At 35.8% G+C, this 24,285-nt stretch overlaps 1 protein-coding gene across 1 annotated transcript in view; it reads right to left on the bottom strand.

Annotated features, from left to right (window-relative positions):
- LOC129275991 (scavenger receptor cysteine-rich domain superfamily protein-like) overlaps nt 1-24,285 on the bottom strand; it is a 44,367-nt gene that overhangs the window by 8,413 nt on the left and 11,669 nt on the right. Inside the window, exons 4-5 of the mRNA XM_064109505.1 lie at nt 11,827-12,162; nt 1,685-2,014 (exon numbers count right to left, since the gene is read on the bottom strand). Coding sequence (XP_063965575.1) covers nt 1,685-2,014; nt 11,827-12,162 — 666 coding nt within the window. The remainder of the gene's footprint in view (nt 1-1,684; nt 2,015-11,826; nt 12,163-24,285) is intronic.

Below are 24,285 nucleotides of genomic sequence, written 5' to 3'. Positions count from 1 at the left end.
GGAAACAAAACGGTACCCTTGAGAAGTATTCCCTGAATTGACCCCATAAACAAGTACAACGATATCTTAATCATGTTAATTGTTATGCCACGGACGTCGGGCTTTACCTTTATTGGGTTTAGTACCACCCCACACACTTCACTCAAATCGGACCCTAAACACGTAGTCGGCAGTGTTGGCGCAAACAAAAAGTACATCCTTAATAAAGCATTTTAGTCTTTAAATCACAAATTAGACCGTAAATACGTATTTTTCCTAGCGAAATATATACCCTATTCAGGAGCGGATCCAGCTTTTGCCAATAGGGGGGGGGGCCGAAAATCTTTTACCCATATTTTCCCCGATCGGCAGCTCAAAGTTGATTTTTGTTTGTTTCTTTGAAGGGGTAGTCCTAACAGTCACTTCTTAGCTTTATTCTCACAAAACATAAATAAATAATGTCATATATAAGCCTTAATTAACTAGTACGAGCGCGAGCTAATTTTTTATGGAAAATTCATGTATTTTGTCCTGAAAATTGAACATTCTGGGCAATGATTGTGATCGTGAACAAGCTGTGTATGTAACTAAATAATTACTGCGAGCGCGAATCGCTAGCAGAAATTTTCAATATACGTTCTGGCCTGATGGAAAACAGACCGTAAGAACTGTTTGCAGTTACCCATGAAAACAATACATATTTCAACAATCAAAAAATGCAAGCGCGAAGTGTGGGCTGAAAATTTATGACATTTTGACCTAAAAAATTGACATTCTCAGCACTTTTGGTAATCATATACAGAATAGGTATACAACTAAACATTTCATGCGAGCGCGAAGTGCGAGTGAAAAAAATGAGATTTAGACCTAGCACGAGCCGATTTTTTGAAAATTATTGTTCAGACCAAGCACCCGGGGAAATTGTAAAGACATTTTGTCATCATATGAAAATGATTATTTTTTCCTATTTCTCTTCGATATTCCATTCTGAAAAAAGGAAAATTTAAGCATTTTTAAAAATACTGTATTACAGCCTACTTGTGCACATAAATCCTCCTATCGAGCTAATCGGCCGTTGATGGAGTGCAGGAGACCCATGTGCAGGAGAATGTCTTGATGCGCGCAGTTTGGGTAGCGTGGTTTACCTACCTTTTTTTAACTAACAGAATGTGGTGCCACTGCAAATTGGTCTGGGATCGGGCCGGCTGTTACGAGGCTGTAAATTAAACTTAGGTATAATACCCCGTTCGTACTTTTTTTCTGCGTTTCTATCAAGATAAAAGGACTTTTTTTTGGTTGCCAAAAAATAGGGGGGCCGGCTCGCCCCTCCCCCCCCCCCCCCCCCATTGGATCTGCGCCTGCTTTTTTATATTACTTCAGTGTTTGGGCACCCTTATTACGTTATTGCATGACCTGGCAAGACAAAAGAGGTGGAAAGATGTAAATGCTGTTTTTGAAAAATAGTAGACATTGATCATAGTGAAATCATAATAATGATAAGTCAGCAACGTGTGATTAATGCTTAACGTACACAGGGTAATAAAAAAATGTTCCAATGATTTAGGGTTTTTTAACAACTTACACATGTACCGCCGTGCCTACCGCCCAGCGTCGGTTTTTTGTTCCAGTTTCATACTGAAGCTATGTTGTCACTTTGACGCATAATAGGATTTAAGAATTCAGTAAAGTCAATGGGTTGACTTACCCAATGGGCAATAGACGGCAGCATAGCCATCATCCCCACAACTGCCCAATTCAAACACGTTGTTGCTGACGCATTCATCAATGTGGTATTCTTGTCCTTGACAGGAGACATTGTTAAGGTGCATGCGGCCAATACCCGACGTGTATCCAGCACCACTGACTGCGAATCCTGTACGGGGTTTAAACCCCAACTGCTGACAAACAACCCAAGCTTCAGTGGCCCCCCAGTTCGAGGCGCAGACGGACCCCCATCTTCCTCTGTAGAATGTCTCGACGCGACCCTCAATTGTAAGTGTACCACCTTGTAATCGGATATCTCCATCAGAAGGAACTGTTTGAATAGATACAACGGATGTAACAAACGTGGATTGGTCAAAAGGAGCCACTATTCCTCTTTCGTGGTGTATGCAGGTAGCAAACATGGAAAACATGCAATTTGAAATTCAGCGACTCTGAAGGAACGTATCTTAATGATAACTAATATTATTGTAGCCAAAAGGGGATCTGCGTACGTAGTATACCTACGCTAAATCTTTAACGTCTTTTACAATAAAAAAAGGCCCACTTAACAATGACAGTTAACCCGTCATAAAGCAGGGACAGCAGTAGTCCGGAGCAAAATCTCATAGGGGCCCTATTTAAGGAGTTCGTACAGCCCACACCACAGAAAAGGTTTGAAACCATAGGGTTGTAGTATGGACCCTCTAGATCATGGCTAGGTAGTTAGTAGTCTCAAATTGTGGTATCACCTTTTTTCTACAGTCGAATTTAAAGAGCGATGTAAAATAGCAAAAAATTGAAAAAATAAAATCAGTAACCTTTAAGGGTAAGGTGAAATGTAAGTTGCCATATCTCCACTTTTATATGCCATAAATACGTCATTCATGTATCAAAATGTTGCTTGGTGACATCTCTAACGTTACAGTAACATTTAAAAGTGAAACTTAGATATCAAACCTTCAAAATAGGAATACACTCATGGCCAATATTCACTTCCATCTCAAGTAGATATGAAAAAAACTGATACGATAAAGTGATTTTGTGTTGTTAAACATGAGGCGCTCTAAATAACTACGGTGGGACTAAATATTCGTTATTCATAACAAAATGAAGATTTTGGCAATATTTTTAAACATTTCAGATATGTTTTAACTACCATATATGGGCTACTTTTCACAATATTGTAGTGCCGTTAGTTTGAGAACCAACGCTGCATGAATCAATTAGCATTTCTTGTTCACTGGGAATATAATCTGATCCCAACCATATTCCATTTTCTTTCTTCAAACTCATTTTTTTCTAATTTCTTTAAACTGTAAATTCTTTGATAGGTTTCATTGGCCGAAACGCTTTCCCGGGGGGAACTGCCAAAGGCACCCCATCCTCTTTCCGAAGTTTTTCTATTTCTTGGAAAATTTGCTATTTTGAAGTCTCTATTAAGGCAGATAGCATTTCTACTATGTAGTAAACCCTCTTTTATTCATTTTTAAAGCACTTTAAGACAAAGGAGTTTACCTTTTATCTATCTGTTAGAAATAAAGAGGTGCTGGCAACCTTCTCGCTCAGGGGGCTGCCAAAGTCACCCAGCCATTTTCAGTATTTTGTATATTTATGTACAAATCTGCCAATTTGAGGCCCCATTGAGGCAAAAAGAACATTTTTGCTATGTAGTAAAACCACTTTTATTGTCATGAAGGCACTTGAAGACAAAATAGTAGGCTTTTCTCTATCAGCTAAACATGTAAAAAACAGTGCTGGGGCATCGAAGCCTCTACCACACGGAGGGGCTGCCGGAGTTACACACCCCTTTTCCGTATTTTGCCTATTTATGGGAAAATCTGCCATTTTGGAGCCCCTATTAAGGCAGAAAGCTGTTTCCGCTGTAAAGGAAGCCACTTAAATCGTCTAAAAACTACTTGTAGACAAAAGAGTACTTCTTTTTCTATCAGCTGCATATAAAGAAGCAGATTCTGGGGGGGGGGGCAGGGGGGGGGCGATCGCCCCACCAATGAAAATATTGGGTGGGCAAACATATTGTTTTGCCCCCCCCCCCCCCCAATAATTCCCGATGTGCAAAAAAAAAAGATTTTAATGTTTACACAGTAATCGGAAAGCGAGATCGAGATACACAACTCGCTCTTTATTCAAAATCGTGCTCTAAATGTCCGCTTTTCAGATTGCAATATAAAAAATTTCAGCTCGCGCTTTGCGCTCGCATCATTTCGTTAGCAAAACCCATACTTTTCACGATTAAATAGGTGAACAGAATGTCTCGTTTTCAGTTCTAAACTTCAAAAGAATTACCGCTTCGATTAGCAATAGTCGTTTATTGGATATATATCTTGTTCTTAATTAAAAACGTCCATTAAACTGTCAATTCTTTCAGATCGAATTTTCAGCTCGCGCGCTTCGCGCTCGCATCTGTTGTTCGTGTAGATACCCATCTTAATCATTGAAAAATGCTTAGAATATCAAGCTTTTAGGTCAGAATAGAAAGAAATTTCAGCTCACTATCGGCACTCGCATTATCTGTGTAGTGAGATATGTATCCTCCTCATAAGTCACTACAAACAGTCCTAAACGGGGCCCTTTTTCCTGTTGTCAGTACTAAAAAAAATTCAGCTCGCGCTTTGCGCTCGCATTAATTTCTTTCTCATGAGTCATATATATATATATATATATATATATATATATATAAATATATGTGTAAAGTTATACATGTACAACAGCTTTTGGCAACTCTTTTTTATTTAAATATTGTAAAGAAATGGATGAAGAGAACAAAGGTAGGCGTAGCTTAAATCAAGTTTCCCCAGAGCTATCTACCCTTTGGAAAAATTGGTGATGCCGAAAAAATGTCTCTGCCGGGAATCGAACGCGGGCCGCGAAATTATTTTTCCCACCGAGTTCTGTACCGACATATGAATATTCATGACTTGCGTCTTCGGATTGAGAGTACGCATGCGCGTGGACTAGGTCTCGACCACTGCCGATCGTAAGCATTCACGTTGCTCAGAATGAATTAGCATCGTCAAATTACCGGTACCCTTACATAGTTACATAGGTCTTATAGGCTTAGATCTATATATATATATATATATCAAATTCTTAAACACTTAATAAACTAGCTGCCATTAATGGCAAGACATGTGCTAGGGTAGGGCTAGCTCCTAGCTTAGGCTAGCGCATTAACTTTACCTCAAATTTGGACCTGTCTAATTAATGCCTAGTACTAATCAGTGTTGTAGTGCCTTGATGCTCGGCCTTGGCCTTAAGGCGCCTTAATGCCTAGCTACTTTTTCAAAGCCTTGGCCTTGAGGATTTTGAGCCTTAAAATTTTAAGGCATTTTCAAGGCTTTTTCAAGGCATTTTGTATTTTGTACTTTCATTTGTTTTAAATAAGTAATTATAAATGTTTCAATTGTTTTTTTTAATATTATATTTAATAACACTAATGGTCAATACTACCAATCACCAGTAACAGTAGCAGCAGCAGTAGTAAGTGTACTAGCAGTGTCATCAATTGTAATTGTCACCATTATCAAGAAATTCAAACAAAGAATACATCAGTTATGAAAAATAGCATTATGTATTGGTAATGTGTTGTAATCATATGATGATAATGACAGTAAATAATAATGGTCATGATCAAGATAATAGTGCTTTGATGACAAGAATAATTTTTACATCTGACTGCAATTTTGACAACAATTTTCATACTTTAAACATAGCTAACTCTAAAGAACGATAACAAGGTTGATTTCTATTCCATTAGGATTTTCCTTGTATTATTTTCTTTGGCCAACAAGAATGTTTTAAGTCTTAATGATATTCTGAAAAGATTTGGTTAACTTGAACACAGTCTCCAATTTTGTCATATCCAAATGGGTTATGTCAATGGCATGATGAGCCAGAAACTTTGAGGGGCCAAGCATGGCATATATAGAGCAAAATTTCTGTCAAAAAAAGAAGAAAGCGATTGAAGCGAGCGAGTGAACAGAATTTGCCCCCCTCTTTCTATAAGAAAAGCTAATTTTGCAATAGATTGTTTAAAAAATAATATCACATTTACTCAATCTTTTCCTTTCCATTCCCCCCCCCCCCTTGTCTAAGTTTATTCTTGGTGGTGGGACTTCTTCTTCTCTCTATCTCTCTTCTAAATTTTATATTTGTTTTGGGTCAGATTGACAAAACAAAGGGGAAAAAATGTTTACTTCTTTTTAATCATATATCGTTCAACATTGAATCTCATTTCTCTACAATTTCAAGGAAATCAGCAATGTATTTGTTTTTGTGTCAATATGGTTTCAAGAAATAATAATTAACAAAAAATAATTTAATAATTAATAATTATCAATATTATCAATAAGTATTAATAATTAATGATTAATTAACTGTTTGATAAAAGTGGTTGTAAGCAGAAAAAAATATGAAAACTGACAAGAGTCCTAAAAATGACTCATTTTCAGTTTAAGCATTTGAAAATTTTAGCTTGCGCTTTGTGCTCTCTTGCCCCCCCCCCCCCAAAAAAAAAAAATCCTACATTTCCAAATGAAATATGCCCTTTTAAAAAAAGAAATACCTTCTTTAATAATAAAACATAATACATTTTAGGTTCGAAAATCACAGATTTTGAATCGTGCTTGCATCAATTATTGTTTAGTACAGTACTGCTAATGGTTACAAAAATGTATAGAATGTTGCTTTATGGTTGAAATATCACAAATATTTGGCTCGCTTCCTGCACTCGCATCAATTATTGTACTCGTTCTCTTCTCGTTCACAAAAAAATGCTTAGAATGTCCAGTTTTCAGGTTGGAATATCACAAATTTTTGAGCTCGCGCTTTGCGCTCGCATTATTTTTTATTGGTGAGTTATGTATCTTATTTAAAATGCAGTAATTAACTGCTTCCTTTACTGGTCAGTATATAAAAAGAATTAGCGAGCGCAAAGTTATTTTTTAGTTAGATACACATCTTTTTCATGATTACAAAACCAGCTCAGAATAAAATAATTTCCATGTCTTATTACACGACATGTCAAGAAGTTTGAGCTGGTGATTCGCGCTGGCAACATCGCGCAAGGAAATTTCAACAATGATTAGCCCCATAATTGACCATAAATCAAGTTTTACAACATCATAATTTTTTTTTTTTCAAAACCACTTGCTCGCTATGCTTTCTCGCTGAGAAGTAAAACCTAAAGCAAAATATCTATCTTATAATTAAAAATCACTTTAGAAAGCCTTTGCTCAACTTAATTTCTATAAAACACACAATTACTTCACGCAGTTCATAATCTCATTTTGAAAATACATGTATCTGTTTGCACGAAAAAACTCATTTTGATAAATGGGTGCCTTTTTGGCGTTGACCCCCCCCCCCCCATAATAATTTTCTGTTGCCCCTGTCCCATGGAGTGGAGAAAAACATACGTTGAGAATGCCAGGATCAGATGACCGTGGTAATAATAATTATTGCAATGTAAATCGCCTATAGAAAAATAATGGATTATGTGTACACAGGTAACTATATCATTATTTTAATATGTCTCTATCATGAAATTATTTTTGTTTTAAATGTACAAAGGTTAATTTTTTTCTCGCTCAGTCCCCTCGCTCACATACATTTTACCATGTGTGATGTCTGCCGCCTAAGAATTGTTAGTCCATTGTTCTGTATATCGTAAGTTTGAAATGCCTTGGCCTTGAGGTTTCCAGGCCTTGGCCTTGGGTTTCCATGCCTTGGCCTTGGCCTTTGGTATTGAAGCCTTGGCCTTGGGTATTAAAGTCTTGGCCTTGGAGGTTTGAGCCTTGACTACAACACTGAATAGCCGACTAATGCCATGGTTAACTTCGAACTGGTTAATTCCGAACTTCACGTTTAATTAGGTTTAGACAAAATATTAGCTTATTTGCCATGGTTTAATATGTCTAGTCCGTATACAAAACCAGTCCTAAAATAGATCTAAAAAAAAATTATCTTAGTTCTATAGTCTAGTCTCTATATCTAGACTCTGATCTACGCTGTATCAGCATGGAACCACTAGTGGACCAAGGGGGGGGGGGGAAGACTGTCCCTCTGACGAGTCACAACTGATTCAGGGGACGTGCCCCCTTTGAGAAGCCAAATTAATAATTTGTAATGTAAAAATGCAATGAAAAAAAGACGTATGTCCCCTGTTTTGAACGTGAAGATCTTTTCTTTTTTTTTTTGCTTGTCAATTTTTTTTTCAGCTAAGAAATCCATAATTTGGGGTGAAGACCCTTTTTTTTTTTGGGGGGGGGGCTTGTCACATTTTTTCGCGGACGAAATATCCTCTAAAAAATTTGCCCCCCTTTTGGAAAATCCTAGGTACACCAGTGCGTGCATGGAACGTATTCTAACGTCAGGCACAAATTAACGTCAGTGATCTTGATTCCCGTCTTCACCCAAAATTAAGGATTTCGTAGCTGAAAAAAAATTTGACAAGAAAAAAAAAAGATCTTCACGTTCAAAAGAGGGGACAAACGTCTTTTTTCGTTGCATTTTGACATTACAAATTATTAATTTGGCTTCTCAAGGGGGGGGGCACGTCCCCTGGATCAGTTGTCACTCGTCAGGGGGCAGTCTGTCCCCCCCCCCCCCTTTGGTACACTAGTGGTTCCATGCTGATAGCGCGTAGATCAGAGTCTAGATCTAGAGACTAGACTAGAACTAAGATATTTTTTTTAGATCTAGGACTGGTTCTGTATACGGACTAGACATATTAAACCATGGTAAATAAGCTAATATTGGTCCAAACCTAATCAAACGTAAAGTTCGGAATTAACAAGTTCGAAGTTAACCATGGCATTAGTCGGCTATTCCTATTAGTATTAGGCATTAGACAGGTCCAGATTTGAGGTAAAGTTAATGCGCTAGCCTAAGCTAGCCCTACCCAAGCACATGTCTTGCCATTAATGGCAGCTAGTTTGATAAGTGTTTAAGAATTGGATGTATATATAGATCTAAGCCTATAAGGCCTATGTAACTATGTAAGGGTACCGGTAATTTGACGATGCTAATTCATTCTGAGCAACGTGAATGCTTACGATCGGCAGTGGTCGAGACCTAGTCCACGCGCATGCGTACTCTCAATCCGAAGACGCAAGTCATGAATATTCATATGTCGGTACAGAACTCGGTGGGAAAAATAATTTCGCGGCCCGCGTTCGATTCCCGGCAGAGACATTTTTTCGGCATCACCAATTTTTCCAAAGGGTAGATAGCTCTGGGGTACCTTGATTTAAGCTACGCCTACCTTTGTTCTCTTCATCCATTTCTTTACAATATATATAAATATATATATATATAGGCCTATGTGTGGGTGCATGTTTGTTTTGTGTGGTTGAGCGCCTTTGGAACGTTGATTCATGATTTTGCCCCCCCCCCCCAATCTGAAAAATGGATCGACGCCCCTGTAAATAAGTGCTAGGAAATCGAAGCCTATCCCCCTCAGGAATGTCAGGGGCCTGCCGAAGTTACCCCCCTACCTTTTTTCATATTTTGCCTATTTATTGGAGAATCTGCCATTTTCGAGCCCCCATTCAGGCAAAAAGCTATTTCTGTTGTAAAGCAAGCCGCATAAATCGTTTAAAAACTACTTGGAGATAAAAGAGTAGTCATTTCTCTATTAGCTACATAATAAAGAAGTGCTAGGAAATCGAAGCCTATCCCCCTCAGGAATGTCAGGGGCTTGCCGAAGTTACCCCCCCCCCCTACCTTTTTTCATATTTTGCCTATTCATTGGAGAATCTGCCATTTTCGAGCCCCCATTCAGGCAAAAAGCTATTTCTGTTGTAAAGCAAGCCACATAAATCGTTTAAATCTACTTGGAGATAAAAGAGTAGTCATTTCTCTATTAGCTACATAATAAAGAAGTGCTAGGAAATCGAAGCCTATCCCCCTCAGGAATGTCAGGGACCTGCCAAAGTTACCCCCCCCCCTTCGTATTTTGCCTATTTATGGGAAAATCTGCAAATTTGGAGCCCCTAATGAGGCAATAAGCTGTTTCTGCTGTAAAGCAAGCCACATAAATCGTCTTAAACCTTCTTGGAGACAAAAGGGTATCTCTTTCTCTATCAGCTGCATATAACGAAGTGCTAGGAAATCGAAGCCTATCCCCTCAGAGGCCTGCCAAAGTTACCCATCCCTTTTTCGTAATCTGCCATTTTGGAGCCCACATTGAGACAAAAAGCTGTTTCGAATACAGCAAAAATGCCATTTTGCTCCAATGGGGATGCCAAAAGACGACATGTCAAGTACGAAAAGGGTGAGGTAACTTAAACAGGTTCATGTAAAAATAGGCTTCAATATGCCAGGATAATGTTTTGAGCAAATATCTCCTCATTAATTTGCAGGAGATCAATAAAAATTAAAAGCTGCTTCACTAAAATATGCGTTAAATATACTCCTAGGTCATTTGCATCATAAGTCCATGCCCTTTCGTATTCTACTTGTTTGCTCGCCTCTCTAAGCTCTTTTCTTTCCTCTCTTCTCTTCCTGTCCCTTCTCTTAGCCCTCTTTTTTTTAATTGTTGTTTACTCATTGTTTTAAAGGTATCCCGATTTCCGACAAAGGAACCTGCTTTCTGGATTTTTACGCATTCTTCCATGTACAATTTACATACTGTATTTACATTCATTGTTTTCTCTACTATATTAATGATATTATTGATGTGTATATTATATTAAAATGAAAATTGATTAAATGTCAATTGGAATAAAATAGATGTTCAATTGAATTGAAATGAAGTTAAATGATACAACAAAAAACTGCGACATTCATACAATTACTTTATTCATTTCAAATGAATGGGAATATTGAGTAAAGTATCATTCATCTGAGAATTGCACTTGATCATCAGAATTTACAATGTAAACTTCGTTTGAAAATTATCACGAAATAGAGATTTTCACTTCGAAATGTTTGTCGTATCATTGGACCTATCATCCAGTATCATTTTGATACTTGTTATCTAGGTGGGGGAGATCATCATACTTAAGGGGGGTCTGATATAAACAAAGACTATGAGGGGGGAAAACGACTTGGAAATATTTACTTTTTATGATGTTCAGTAATGAATACTGCTGTAAAAAATAGGAGACTTGGGGCCGTTGACCCCTAAACAATTTCACGTTAAAAAAATGAAGTAAGAAGAAAGAAAAAGAAAGGAAAATGAGGAAATATTATATTTCTGGATAATATGTAATTATCTGTCAAAAAACATATTGGTATATTAAAAACGTAATTTTTGGCTCAATCGCTTCGGTTGCGCACATTTCCTTAGACATTTTGCCCCATACTCCATGTCTGGCCCCATCATTTTAATTTTTGAGGGCGGGGTCCTCCGCCAGTGGTAATGAATTTGGCTTGGATCAGATCGCCAGTAAAAAGTAATTCTAATTGACTTAAGCAGCGTTGGATGCCAAACTAACGGTACTACAAGATTGTAAATTGTAGACCACAGGCTAGTTAGAAAATATCTGAAAATGTTTTAAAATATTAATTTTGTTATGCATAACGCATATTTTATCCAAGTATAGTTTTATAGAGCGCCACATATTTAAACACAAAATCAATTTATCGTCTCAATTATTTCATATCTACTTGAGATTGAAAACGACACTGGCCATAAGTCAGTGTTAGTGTTTTCCTATTTTGAAGGTTCGATATCTCAATTTCACTTTTGAATGTTGCTGTAACGTCAGAGCTGTCACCCAGCAACATTTTGATACATGAATGACGTATTTATGACATATACAAGCGGAGATATGGCAAGTTACATTTCACCTTCCCCTTAAAAGTTGTTGATTTTTTTTCACGTTTTGCTATTTTACATTGCTATTCAAATTCAACGGTAGTAAATAGTGATACCACAATCTGAGACTACTACCTACCTAGCACTGTGGTGTGGGTTGTACGAACTAATTTTTCACAGGTCCTTGCTCCCGAACCACAGCCCCGTCCCCCTCGACATGCTCTCTCTATTCCTCAATCTCTCCGTCTCTATCTCCCCCCACCCCCCTCTCTCTCTCTCTCCCATGAATTCTGCGCAGTATAAACCCACGTCTTCACCTTATGACATTCTTCCCACGCAGCTGGCAGCAACGTTGTACTTACGATGGCAATGTATCCATACAGCTGAGAAGTGAGAACAGCCTACACCCGACAGGTCACTTTGGCATGATTCTAGTCTGGTCTCTTTCCCTGAACACCCGACATTATTCAAATGTATAGGAGCAGGCGGATTCCCATAACTGCTCCATTGTTCACTAAATCCACTAAATGGCTTGAACCCGAGCTGGAAACAAACTACCCAAGCGTTTACGTCATTCCAATCATCAAAGTAATCACTGATACCACGACAGATAGTGCCCCATTCGTCATTATGAAAGTATTCCAGGCGACCCGAATAGTTGTCAGTACCGACAAGACGGACGTCACCTTCCACAGTAGCTTTGAATTCAATAAAAAAAAAAAGACAAAATAAAGGCCATGGTTATGATAGTTAGGATTGATCGCGCAAATTACAGCAATAATACTGGACACTGATCTCATCTGAAAAACAAAACTTGAATAAATGCCTAATAAAAAATTCATTGGTTTTCTCCTTCCTCTTAATGTCTGCCTAAAGTTTCATTGGGTTACCAACATGGCGCAATTTCTTTTGAATTGGGCTTGCCTATAACAAAACATGTGCCATGTTAGTAACCCATTGAAACCGGGTTGGCCGAACTCTCAAATGAACCAGTTCGGAGTTCCATTCTGCGCATGATCAGAAGAAGATCATTTGTACTGTGACATGGCTGATGAGATAAGCACTAACTTTGATATCTTGATTATTCACATATTCTTTTGAATTCAATTTTGGGTTTTTCATTAAATCCACAAAAAACAACCATGCGTCAATTAGCGACTGGTATTTCACAGTTGGCCAAGTACATTGATGTAATAACATGCCGGCAACATGCTAATGCATTCATAGCAGAAGTGCAACAAATACCTTCATAGAGTGTTGTTGAGTGCTTTTTTAGTCACCTGGGGCGGTATTCTGAAAACGTTCTTATCTTAATTTTGTTCTTATCTACGTCACAATCTCAAATTGGTATTCTGAAAACGTTCTTATCTTTTTCTTATCTTTTGTTCTTATCTTTTTCTTATCTTGCTAAACATCCTATGCTGAGCGCGTAAATGTATTACTCGCGCATATAATACAAAAGCGCGCTAAAAGATAAGAACAAAATAAAGATAAGTGGTATTCTGAAAACGTTCTTATCTTTTATCTTTCTTATCTTTTTACGATATTTATGATAATATTTAAGATAGCTAGAGGGTTATCACATCTTACGATGTCCGCATTCTTTCTTGCTAAAAATCGATGGCCACTGGTAGTAACAAGTATTCCTCCCACCCTTTCTTTCATTCACCCTTTATTTTGCCCGTCTCTTTTTTTTATCCATTTTTTTTTCTTTTTTTTTCTTTCTTTCTTTCTTTGTTTCTTTCTTTCTTCATTCTTCCTTTCGTTCTGTCTTTCTTTATTTCATTTATTTATTTTCTCTTTTTCTTTATTTTTATTTGTTTGTCTTTCTTCCTTTCTTTCATTCTTAATTTAAATCTTTTGTTTTATTCTTTTGAATCGTTTAACTTCTTCCTTATTTTTTGCGTTATTTTATTTATTCTTTACCTTTCTTCTTTTTTTTATTTTCCCTTTTCGATTTTTTTTCCTTTTTTTTTCTTTATTAAGTTTTTTGTTTTCTTTCCCCTTTTCTCTCTTACTTTCTTTTCCTTTCTCCCTTCACTTTATTTTTTGCAATCTTTTTATTTCTTCATTCTTTTTCTTTCTTTCATTCTTTCGTTTTTATATATTTATATATTTATTTTTATATCATTATATATCCTTTTTTTTCTTTCTTTCCTCTTTCCCTCAATTTTTTTTAAATTTTACCCTCATCCTTTGCTGTTTTCTTTCTCTTCTAATTTCTTTAATTTTTTTTTTTGTTCTTTTTTTTTCGCTCGTTCGTTTGTTCTTTCGTTCATTTTTTTTTACTTTCTGCTTTATCACACTAAATGTGTGCCTCATTAAGGCCCACTTTCTTCTTTCTTTCTTTCTTTCTTTTTTCTTTCTTTATTTCTTTCTTTATTCTACTTTTTCGCTCATTCTTATTTCGTTTATTCTTTACTCTTTTTTCTATTAAGTTTTAAAAATCTTTTTCTTTATTCTTCAAGTTTCTTTTCTTTTCCTTCTTTATTTTTCCTTCAATTTTTTATTCCTCTTTTTATCATTGATTATCATTCTATTCATTCCTCCTTTTTCTTTCTTGTATTCTTTCCTTTTTTATTTCTTTAGATTTTTAAATTTTCTTTTAAATTCTTTTTGCTTGCTTTCTTTCGTTTACCTTTTCCTTTTATTTTTTTGTAATTTCTGCTTCATTCTGACCCTTTTCTGTCTTCTTACTTACCTACTTACTTTCTTTCTTCCTGTTTTATTCTTTATTCGTAATTGCTTTCTTTACCTTTTTCTTTACTTTCTTTCTTTATTTTGTGCACGTGTCTCGAAATAATAATCAGTCGTTGTTGCGTATAAAATGCCTATTTCGCGCAATGCGCCAGAAACAGTGTACGCACAGTGCCCATGATATTCTCTTGACATAAGGAACGCTTCTATTGGTTAAACTGCCAATATAAAGCGCATTTTGATTGGTAATATCCTAAAAATGGGCGTGTTGAAGATAAGAAGGAGGTAGTCCTTACAGAGATAAGAACGCGTTAAGAAGATTTTCAGAATACCGATTTGCAATGATTTTAGCGTCTTCTTATCTCAATGAGATAAGAACAAAGATAAGAACGTTTTCAGAATACCACCCCTGGTCTATTCAATTTCTGCATCCCGCTGTGTAAGGCATGCTTACATGATGTCTTGCTTTGAAATATGCATATCGTAGCCAAGGTCATTTGACCAAAATTGCCCAAGAGGTAACTCCGAACTGGTCTGTTTAGTAGACTTGTTAAGAGGTTGAACGCTGCATTTTTTAGTACAAATGTCCCACTTGGCACAAATGTTCCTTGAGTCAAAAGAAATAGATTCATCCAAAGAGACACGCTGTATCTATGCAAATAAGCAAGTAATTTGCATAAATTTGCATATTATGTCGATATAGTGAAAACATGTATTTAAGAATAAATTTTTAACCAGAACTACCCTAAAATTGGAAATAAAAGACTTAGGGTAAGAAAGAGAAGAAAATTGTCATAAAATGATTTGGATATCCTTGTTTTTTATTACCTAATTTATATAAATTATGCAAATCATAATTTAAAACAGAGTGTTTTTTCATGAATCCTAAACTGTTTTATAAATAACAGCAATTAATACACAATGTCAACATTCTACATGAAAGAGAATATATTGGCGAAAACATCGATATGCTTCATGACAGTATTAGTGTCTTAATATGCTTAGAAAGAGGGCAACTATGTCAAAATGTAAGACGTGGTTTTGCGCTATTATAAAAACGAGACCAAAACAACCTCTATGTCACAGTCACACTCACGAATCGGACAATAAAGCAACCAATGGTATGTCATTCGAGATAACACAATCCCAACACAATAGCTTCCATCAGCTTCTCGTATCGCTTTTGTTGGTGTGTCTGCCACACCGTAATCTATGGTATATACGGGCAAAATGCATTTCGGTATCGGTAAAACACTATTTGTTTTATTTGTTTCTCTTGGAAAATTTACAGGAGACACTGCTTTGCAGGTTACTGCTTTAATAAAGCTCTGGCACATGAATCATGACAAATGTATCCTATACCTCAATCCATATTTTAACTTTATTAAACCATATATCTTTTTGGAGACCCCGAAGTGGCAAAACTGCATCCCCACGGCATTCCCACTACCTTACAAAACCAGTTTGACTTGTATAATCGACTTGGAAAAGACAGATGTATGAGACATCAGTTAACATGATTCTCAAAAAAAGTTTTTTATTTTTGTTTATTTAAGCCCACGGGAGCCCTCCGAATTTACCCCATCCCCTCTCCGTATTTCGACACTAAATACAAAAATATCTTGTTTTAAAGACATCGGCAAGGCAAATTGCATTTTTTGGTATAATAGAGCAACTTTTATATTCATATTCTTATATCTAAATCCATCGCTATTGATATTATTATAATTATCATTAATAATCTTATTATTATTATTGCTCTACCGTTTGTAATAATGCTCTAGCACAGTAAAGGCTATAACCCAACAGGAACATGCCTAGGATACCCTTTCCCCTTTTGGTTTTATGTATTAAAAAATAGTTTATTGTCTTTAGAACTCTTAAAAGATTACTCTTGTTTGTATTGATATCTTGGAATAGATTGAGGAGAAAATACTGCACAATTGACATGTAGAAGAGCTGTGGTACATTGAAGAACAGCCACACATAAGCTCTAAAATACTCAAACCCCTTTATTGATTCCACTCTATGTTAAATTTAAACATTTTTAGAGCCCAATCGGAAGAAAGATGCATTTTTATTACACACAGTAAAGCCTCTTTAGTTTTACCTCTTGAAAAAAAAAAAACGAGCATAGCAGGCATTGTTTTATATCGCATAAAATTAGTTCGTGTACATAACGGTGGCCTGTCGAAGTTGCCCAACCCTTTATTTTGTTTTGACAATATACATGTACATTTAAAAATTTCGTCTCAATGAAGCCCTCATCTGGAAAAGGGCACTTATTAAAGGTAGCATCTACACTATATAGAGGAGATCCTGGCACTGGGAAGCGGGGGCTGAAGCACCCGCAAGATTTTCCGGGGGGTGTGCTGCGTGTATTATTCTCCATAGACAGCACCCCCTGGAATTCCGGCAGATGTGAAAAAACGAAGAAGAAAAAAACGTTACCAAAATAACCTTCATTTTTTAATGCAATCCTTTTTGTTTATTTGCTTGTTAAATATCTTGGGACCAAAACTTTACATTGAACCTTTTTTGTTTTCAAATTTACATCATTTCAACAAGCAAATAAACAAAAAGGATTGCACTACAAAATGAGGGCTATTTTAGTAACGTTTCTTTTTTTTGGGTCACATCTGCCGGAATTCCAGGAGGTGCTGTCTATGGAGAATAATACACGCAGCACACCCCCCCCCCCCGGAAAATCTTGCGGGTGCTTCAGCTCCCGCTTCCCAGTGCCAGGACCTCCTCTATATAGTGTAGATGCTAGCTTTAATAAGTGCCCTTTTCCAGATGAAGGCTTCATTGAGACGATATTTTAAATGTACATGTATATTGTCAAAACAAAATAAAGGGTTGGGCAACTTCGACAGGCCACCGTCATGTACACAAATTATTTTATGCGATATAAAACAATGCCTTCTATGTTGTTTTTTTTTCAAGAGGAGAACGTAAAGAGGCTTTGCTGTGTGTAGTAGAAATGTATCTTTCTTCTGATTGGGCTCTAAAAATATTTAAATTTAACATAGAGTGAAATCAATAAAGGGGTTTGAGTATTTCAGAGATTACGTGTGGCTGTTCTTCAGTGTACCACAGCTCTTCTACATGTCAATTGTGCAGTATTTTCTCCTCAATCTATTCCAAGATATCAATACAAACAAAAGTAATCTTTTAAGAGTTCTAAAGACAATAAACTATTTTTAATACATAAAACCAAAAGGGGAAAGGGTATCCTAGGCACACTCCCGTTGGGCTATAGCCTTTACTGTGCTATAGAGCATTATTACAAACTGCAGAACAACAATAATAATAATATTAATATTGATAAATGTGAAATATAGATATAAAAGTTGCTTTATTATAAAAAAAAAAACGCAATTTGCCTTGCCGGTGGCGTTAAAACACGATATTTTTTAATTTTTTGTCGAAATACGGAGAGGGGATGGGGTAAATTCGGAGGGCTCCCGTGTGCTTAAATAAAAAAAAAACTTTCTTCAGGAATCATGTTAACTGATGTCTCATACATCTGTCTTTTCCAAGTCGATTATACAGGTCAAACTGGTTTTGTAAAGTAGCGGGAATGCCGCGGGGAATGCAGTTTTGCCACTTCGGGGTCTCCAAAAGATATATATTTTAACAAAGTTAAAATATCTGTTGAGGTGGGGTGCATTCGTCACGATTCATGTGCCAGAGCTGTATTAAAGCAGTAACCTGCAAAGCAATGTCTCCTGTAAATTTTCCAAGAGAAACAAATTAGAAACAAATAAAACAAATGGTGTTTTACCGATACCGAAATGCATTTTGCCCGTATATACCATAGATTACGGTGTGGCAGACACACCAACAAAAGCGATACGAGAAGCCGATGGAAGCTATTGTGTTGGGATTGTGTTATCTCGAATGAAATACCATTGATCGCTTTATTGTTGATTCGTGAGTCGGACTGTGACATAGAGGTTGTTTTGGTCTCGTTTTAGCGCAAAACCACGTCTTACATTTTAACATATTTGCCCTCTTTCTAAGCAAATTAAGACACTAATACTGTCATGAAGCATATCGATGTTTTCGCTAATATATTCTCTTTCATGTAGAATGTTGACATTGTGTATTAATTGCTGTTATTTATAAAACAGTTCAGGATTCATGAAAAAATACTCTGTTTTGAATTATAATTTGCATAATTATGTAAATTAGGTAATCATAAACAAAGATATCCCAATCATTTTATGACAATTTTCTTCCCTTTCTTACCCTAAGTCTTTTATTTCCAATTTTAGGGCAGTTTTGGTCAAAAATTTATTCTTAAATACTTGTTTTCGCTATATCGACATAATATGCAAATTTATGCAAATTACTTGCTTATTTGCATAGATACAATGTGTCTCTTTGGATGAATCTATTTCTGTTGAGTCAAAGAACATTTGTGCTAAGTGGGACATTTGTACTAAAAAATGCAGCGTTCACCCCTTTTTTTGCAGTTAACAAGTCTACTAGTTCGGTGGATTCATAATATAGTGCGCCATCTATCGGTTGCAGCAGGGATCCCTGGTTGCAGCGAATAGGTGCAATTTCTAACTTTGGAAACCATATGGCAAAATAATAACCAAAACGTCTAAATTTCGCAAAGAAATATGCAGGCAAATTTCTTGGTGAATTATCGGATGGTCTAATTCCACTTGGTCTACTTATTAGTTCGTCCAACTTCACATAGTCTAAACTCATTCCGTCTACAATCAGTTCGTCTAATATCCAATTCGTCTAATATCCAATTCGTCTAATTCCCACTTGGTCTTATATCCAATTCGTCTAATTTCCACTTGGTCTAATATCCCATTCGTCTAATGAGCAGTTGGGCTAAAAACATTGAGTCTAATTTCCAGTTGGTCTAACACCACTTGGTCTAATTTCCACTTCGACTAATTTCCACTTGGTCTAATTTTCATTTTGTCTAATTGTCACATGGTCTAATTTTCATTTCGTCTAATTGTCACATGGTCTAATGACCGTTTCGTTTAATTTCAAATTGGTCTAATTTCCATTTAGTCTACTTTCCACTTGGTCTAATATCCAATTGGTCTAATGACCACTTGGTCTAATAACCAATTGGTCTAATGACCACTTGGTCTAATAGCCAAATCGTCTAATGACCACTTGGTCTTATCGCCAATTGGTCTAGTACCCAGGTGGGCTAATCGTCACTTGGTCTAATTCTCATTTGGTCTAATTCACACTTGGTCTAATGTCCATTTATTCTAACACAACATCATTCATTATCATTTATTTGATCTAGAATTAACAAATATGGTACGTAGTGGATAATTACCATGCATCAGTTAATACATGTCGCCAGGATACGGAGGGGTAGAGCCGGGGTAGGGGTGATGGGCGCAAAACCTCACCGTGAATGACTATCGATGACGCGCTCATCAAATGAATTATTCTCATCAAATATAATTCTTATAATTAGGCCTATATATCGATTATACAGTATAGATGATGATGAAAACGATATTATATACTCATAATCACTACATCACCGCATGCACATTTACAGAAAAACAAGTTGGGGAAGTTTTAGCTCATAATGGTCGAATGGCGGGGTTTCATCAAAATAACACTTTGAAGGGCTTATTATATTCACTCGCGTTCGTAATTACTCGCGTCGCGTTGGTAATCACACGCGTTTTTTATTGTTGGCGATTTTTTTCATTTCGGTGCGATTTTTTTTCTAACGGTGTCTTCAATGGGACAAACACGCTGGGAAAATAACATGAAATTGAAATTCGAGTTTCGTTTTAAGCCGGCAAGTGCCTTAAATTAGATGTACTCGACTACTGTTTTAACATAACAAACAAGCAAATCAGCCATGTGGCTCAACTAACTTAGAATAGATCCGGACTTCTACTGTGTCTTATACGAGGACTCCGAGTCGGAACTTGCCATATCTGCCACATCGATATTACATCGTATCATTCCCATATGCGGATCGACATGCCTGCATGCAATGGCCCCAAGGCAGCCGGACCCGGCCGCGGTCGGACACGACGTGCATCGGTAGCATGGAGCAAGCTAACGTGAGTCAAGCTGAGTTAGATCCCACGTTACATATGAGACGCCGATTGTACCAATATTATATAGAACAATTATTTGTTACATAATCATTATTCATTAAATGATATCTATTATTTATATATAATTTACATTCTATTTGTAAATAATTACTATTGTATAAAATAACATTTCTAATTATTTATATATAATTCCAAGTAATACTTCATTATTTGTAAATAATAATAGTTCGACATTCTATTATTTATAAATAATGATTATTTATAAATAATGGGATATTCAAACAAAAATGTTATTTATAAATTATGAAACACGATGAATTTTCATTATTTATAAATAATGGGAAACTCAACAAATTATTTATAAATAAAGAAATGTGCACCGGCATTGGTAATAGATACTTATCATTTACAAATAATAGAAAACTCGACAAACTTATTTATAAATAATAAAAAAACGAATTGCAATTATTCATAAATAATGAAGTATGCAGTGTCATTATTTATAAATAATGAAACACAAAAATTATTATTTATAGATAATGAAAAACAAATAATCATTATTTATAAATAATGGAATGTCGAACTATTATTATTTACAAGTAATGAAGTATTACTTGGAATTATATATAAATAATTAGAAATGTTATTTTATATAATAGTAATTATTTACAAATAGAATGTAAATTATATATAAATAATTATATAATATTGACTAGTCTTGAGGGGAACATCAAATATATTGCCAGCAAAATAATCATATTGGCCCGAGTCTTTAGACGAGGGCAATATGGGTCTTTAAGGGCAATATATTTGATGTTCCCCGAAAGAAGGGCAGTCAATATTTTCATTATCATCCAAATCAGATATCTAGAGCAAAAATCATGATAACAGTGATATCTTTTAAGAATAGAGTTCTGTTGTGTCATGATAATATCAGTGTCTAGGCTCTGCACTTTACTACTATGACGTACTTGCAAGCGCCCAGATCCAGCGTTGTCTTTTATTATGACGTAGATCGTTGGTGCGCGGATTATTATGAAGCGTATCACTTCATTCGCATCCTCAAAGGCCCGGATGTGAGACCAGGGAAAATACAAAGGTATATTTTGCGTCGTCTCTGCATGCAAAGTCAATACGCGCATTGAGACCGAGGAAAATACAAACAATATACCTATCCCTTCCTGATAAGAATAAAATACAGGGAAATACGGTTTTGTAAATGACCAGCTCAGATGTCTGATACGGGTGATAATAGTTATTATTTAAAGGTCAAGTCCACCTCAGAAAAATGTTGATTTGAATCAATAAAGAAAAATCAGACAAGCACAATACTGAAAATTTCATCAAAATCGGATGGAAAATAAGAAAGTTATGACATTTCAAAGTTTCGCTTATTCTTAACAAAATAGTTATATGAACGAGCCAGTTACATCCAAATGAGAGAGTCGATGATGTCACTCACTCACTATTTCTTTTGTTTTTTATTGTTTGACTTATACAATATTTCAATTTTTACGAATATGATGATTAGGACCTCCTTGCCTGAAGCACAAAATGTTAAAAAATTGAATTCCACGTGTTCAGGGAGGAATGAAACTTAATTTCACATGACAATGACGAGAAAATCAAAATATTTCATATTTCATATTATAAAATACAAAAGAAATAGTGAGTGAGTGATGTCATCAGTTCCCTCATTTGCATACCGACCGAGATGTGCATATATCTGTTTTGTGAAATGAAGCGAAACTTTAAAATGTCATAACTTTCTTATTTTACATCCGATTTTGATGAAATTTTCAGTGTTATGCTTGTTGAATTTTTCTATTTTTATTCAAATCAAGTTTTTGTTAGGGTGGACTTGTCCTTTAATGAATAATGATTATATAACAAATAATTGTTCTATATAATATTGGTACAATCGGCGCCTCATATATAACGTGGGATCTAACTCAGCTCGACTCACGTTAGCTTGCTCCATGCTACCGATGCACGTCGTGTCCGACCGCGGCCGGGTCCGGCCGCCTTGGGGCCATTGCATGCAGGCATGTCCGCATATGGGAATGATACGATGTAATATCGATGTGGCAGATATGGCAAGTTCCGACTCGGAGTCCTCGTATAAGACACAGTAGAAGTCCGGATCTATTCTAAGTTAGTTGAGCCACATGGCTGATTTGCTTGTTTGTTATGTTAAAGGTCAAGTCCGCCCCAGCAAAATGTTGATTTGACTAAATAGAGAAAAATCAAACTAGCATAACACTGAAAATTTCATCAAATTTGGACGTAAAATAAGAAAGTTATGGCATTTCAAAGTTTCGCTTATTTTTCACAAAACAGTTATATGCACAACTAGGTGAGTCAGTCGATGATGTCCATCACTCACTATTTCTTTTGTTTTGTATTGTTTGAATTATACAATATTTCATTTTTTACAGATTTGACCTTATGGACCAACTTGACTGAACCATATAGTATTAAACAATGCTAATTCCACATGTCCAGGGAGAAATTAGTCACTGTTTCACTTGACAATGAGGAGAAAATTAGAATATTTTATATTTTATATAATAAAATACAAAAGAAATTGTGAGTGGATGACGTCATCAGTCTCCTCATTTGCATACCGACCAGGATGTGCATATAACTGTTTTGTGAAATTAAGCGAAACTTTAAAATGTCATAACTTTCTTATTTTACATCCGATTTTGATGAAATTTTCAGTGTTATGCTTGTTGGATTTTTCTCTTTTTATTCAAATCAATTTTTTGTTGGGGTGGACTTGTCCTTTAAAACAGTAGTCGAGTACATTTTATTTTAAGGCACTTAATTGCCGGCTTAAAACGAAACTCGAATTTCAATTTCATTTTATTTTCCCTGCATGTCTGTCCCATTGAAGACACCGTTAAAAAAAAAATTGCACCGAAATAAAAAAAAAATCGCCAAAAATTCAAAACGCGAGTGATTACGAACCCGCACGCGACGCGAGTGATTATAAACTGCCCTTTGAAGAAAGGAACAAAATATAATGTAATTGAATGTGTGGATACGTATCCGGTAAACATGTCTATTCCTCTTTTAAATTATTGTTATGCACCATTAAGGGAGATACTTGAACTTGATGGAAAATAAGCAATAGTTATGCAGTTTGGGGGATTCTAAAAGTAACAAAGCCATTAGATCATGTAATTTTGTTATGAATATTTTGTTTAGTTATTCCAATAGTTAGTTTGGAGGCAAATAACAGACCTTAGATATAGTTTGATAAGCTGCGACAACATCACTGCGATCATCATGGTAGCAGCCATATAGACGTGTTAATAGTGTAGTCTACGTTTGCAGACCTTTATCAGTTATCACCACAGTAGTCATTCATCTTATATATCTTCTCATTCTGTTTTTGTTCTACTTCTTTGCCTCCTCCTTAAAATGGATTGACAGGTTTCCCAGCCCATCAAGGAAATGAGGGATTTTTTTAACGTTCTTTCCAGTCAGGGAAAAATCAGGGGGAAATGCCTCAAATGAGGGTAAAATCAGGGAATGCTGATCGGCCCAAAAGTCGAAAGCACGATAGTCAGTCAGACTCTGTTATATTTTGTTGTATAAGAAAACAACATTTATTGAATGACATGTTATGGTGTTTTTTGTGTAGCCTCTTTTACTACAGTGCATGTAGGCCTACTTGTACCTATAATTAAAAATGATAATAGGCCTACATGTTTGAAAAATAATAATAATACATGTAATTCACTGCAACAACTTAGAAAACATGAAAAGCTGGGAATGGGTTTTAATTATCAGGGAAGTTTTAAACTTCTTCAGAGAAAAATCAGGGATTTTTGTTTTCTTGAAAAGCTGGGAACCCTGATTGGGTTAAGCCAGTCGTTAACTATCTACAGTAGATCATATACATAGAGGTGGATAAATTAAAATCATATTTTTTCCACCTCAATGATCGTATAATATTATTTTACAGAAAATTAGCCAAATTCATTGTTTTTCCCCAAAACCTTCAAAAATCCCCTGAAACAGACAAAAATTCCCCAAAGT

The sequence above is a fragment of the Lytechinus pictus genome, chromosome 14 (assembly GCF_037042905.1).
Source record: "Lytechinus pictus isolate F3 Inbred chromosome 14, Lp3.0, whole genome shotgun sequence".
Lineage (NCBI taxonomy): Eukaryota > Metazoa > Echinodermata > Echinoidea > Temnopleuroida > Toxopneustidae > Lytechinus > Lytechinus pictus.
The sequence above is the reverse complement of the archived record's forward strand: the minus strand, read 5'-3'. Positions and strand labels throughout refer to the sequence as shown.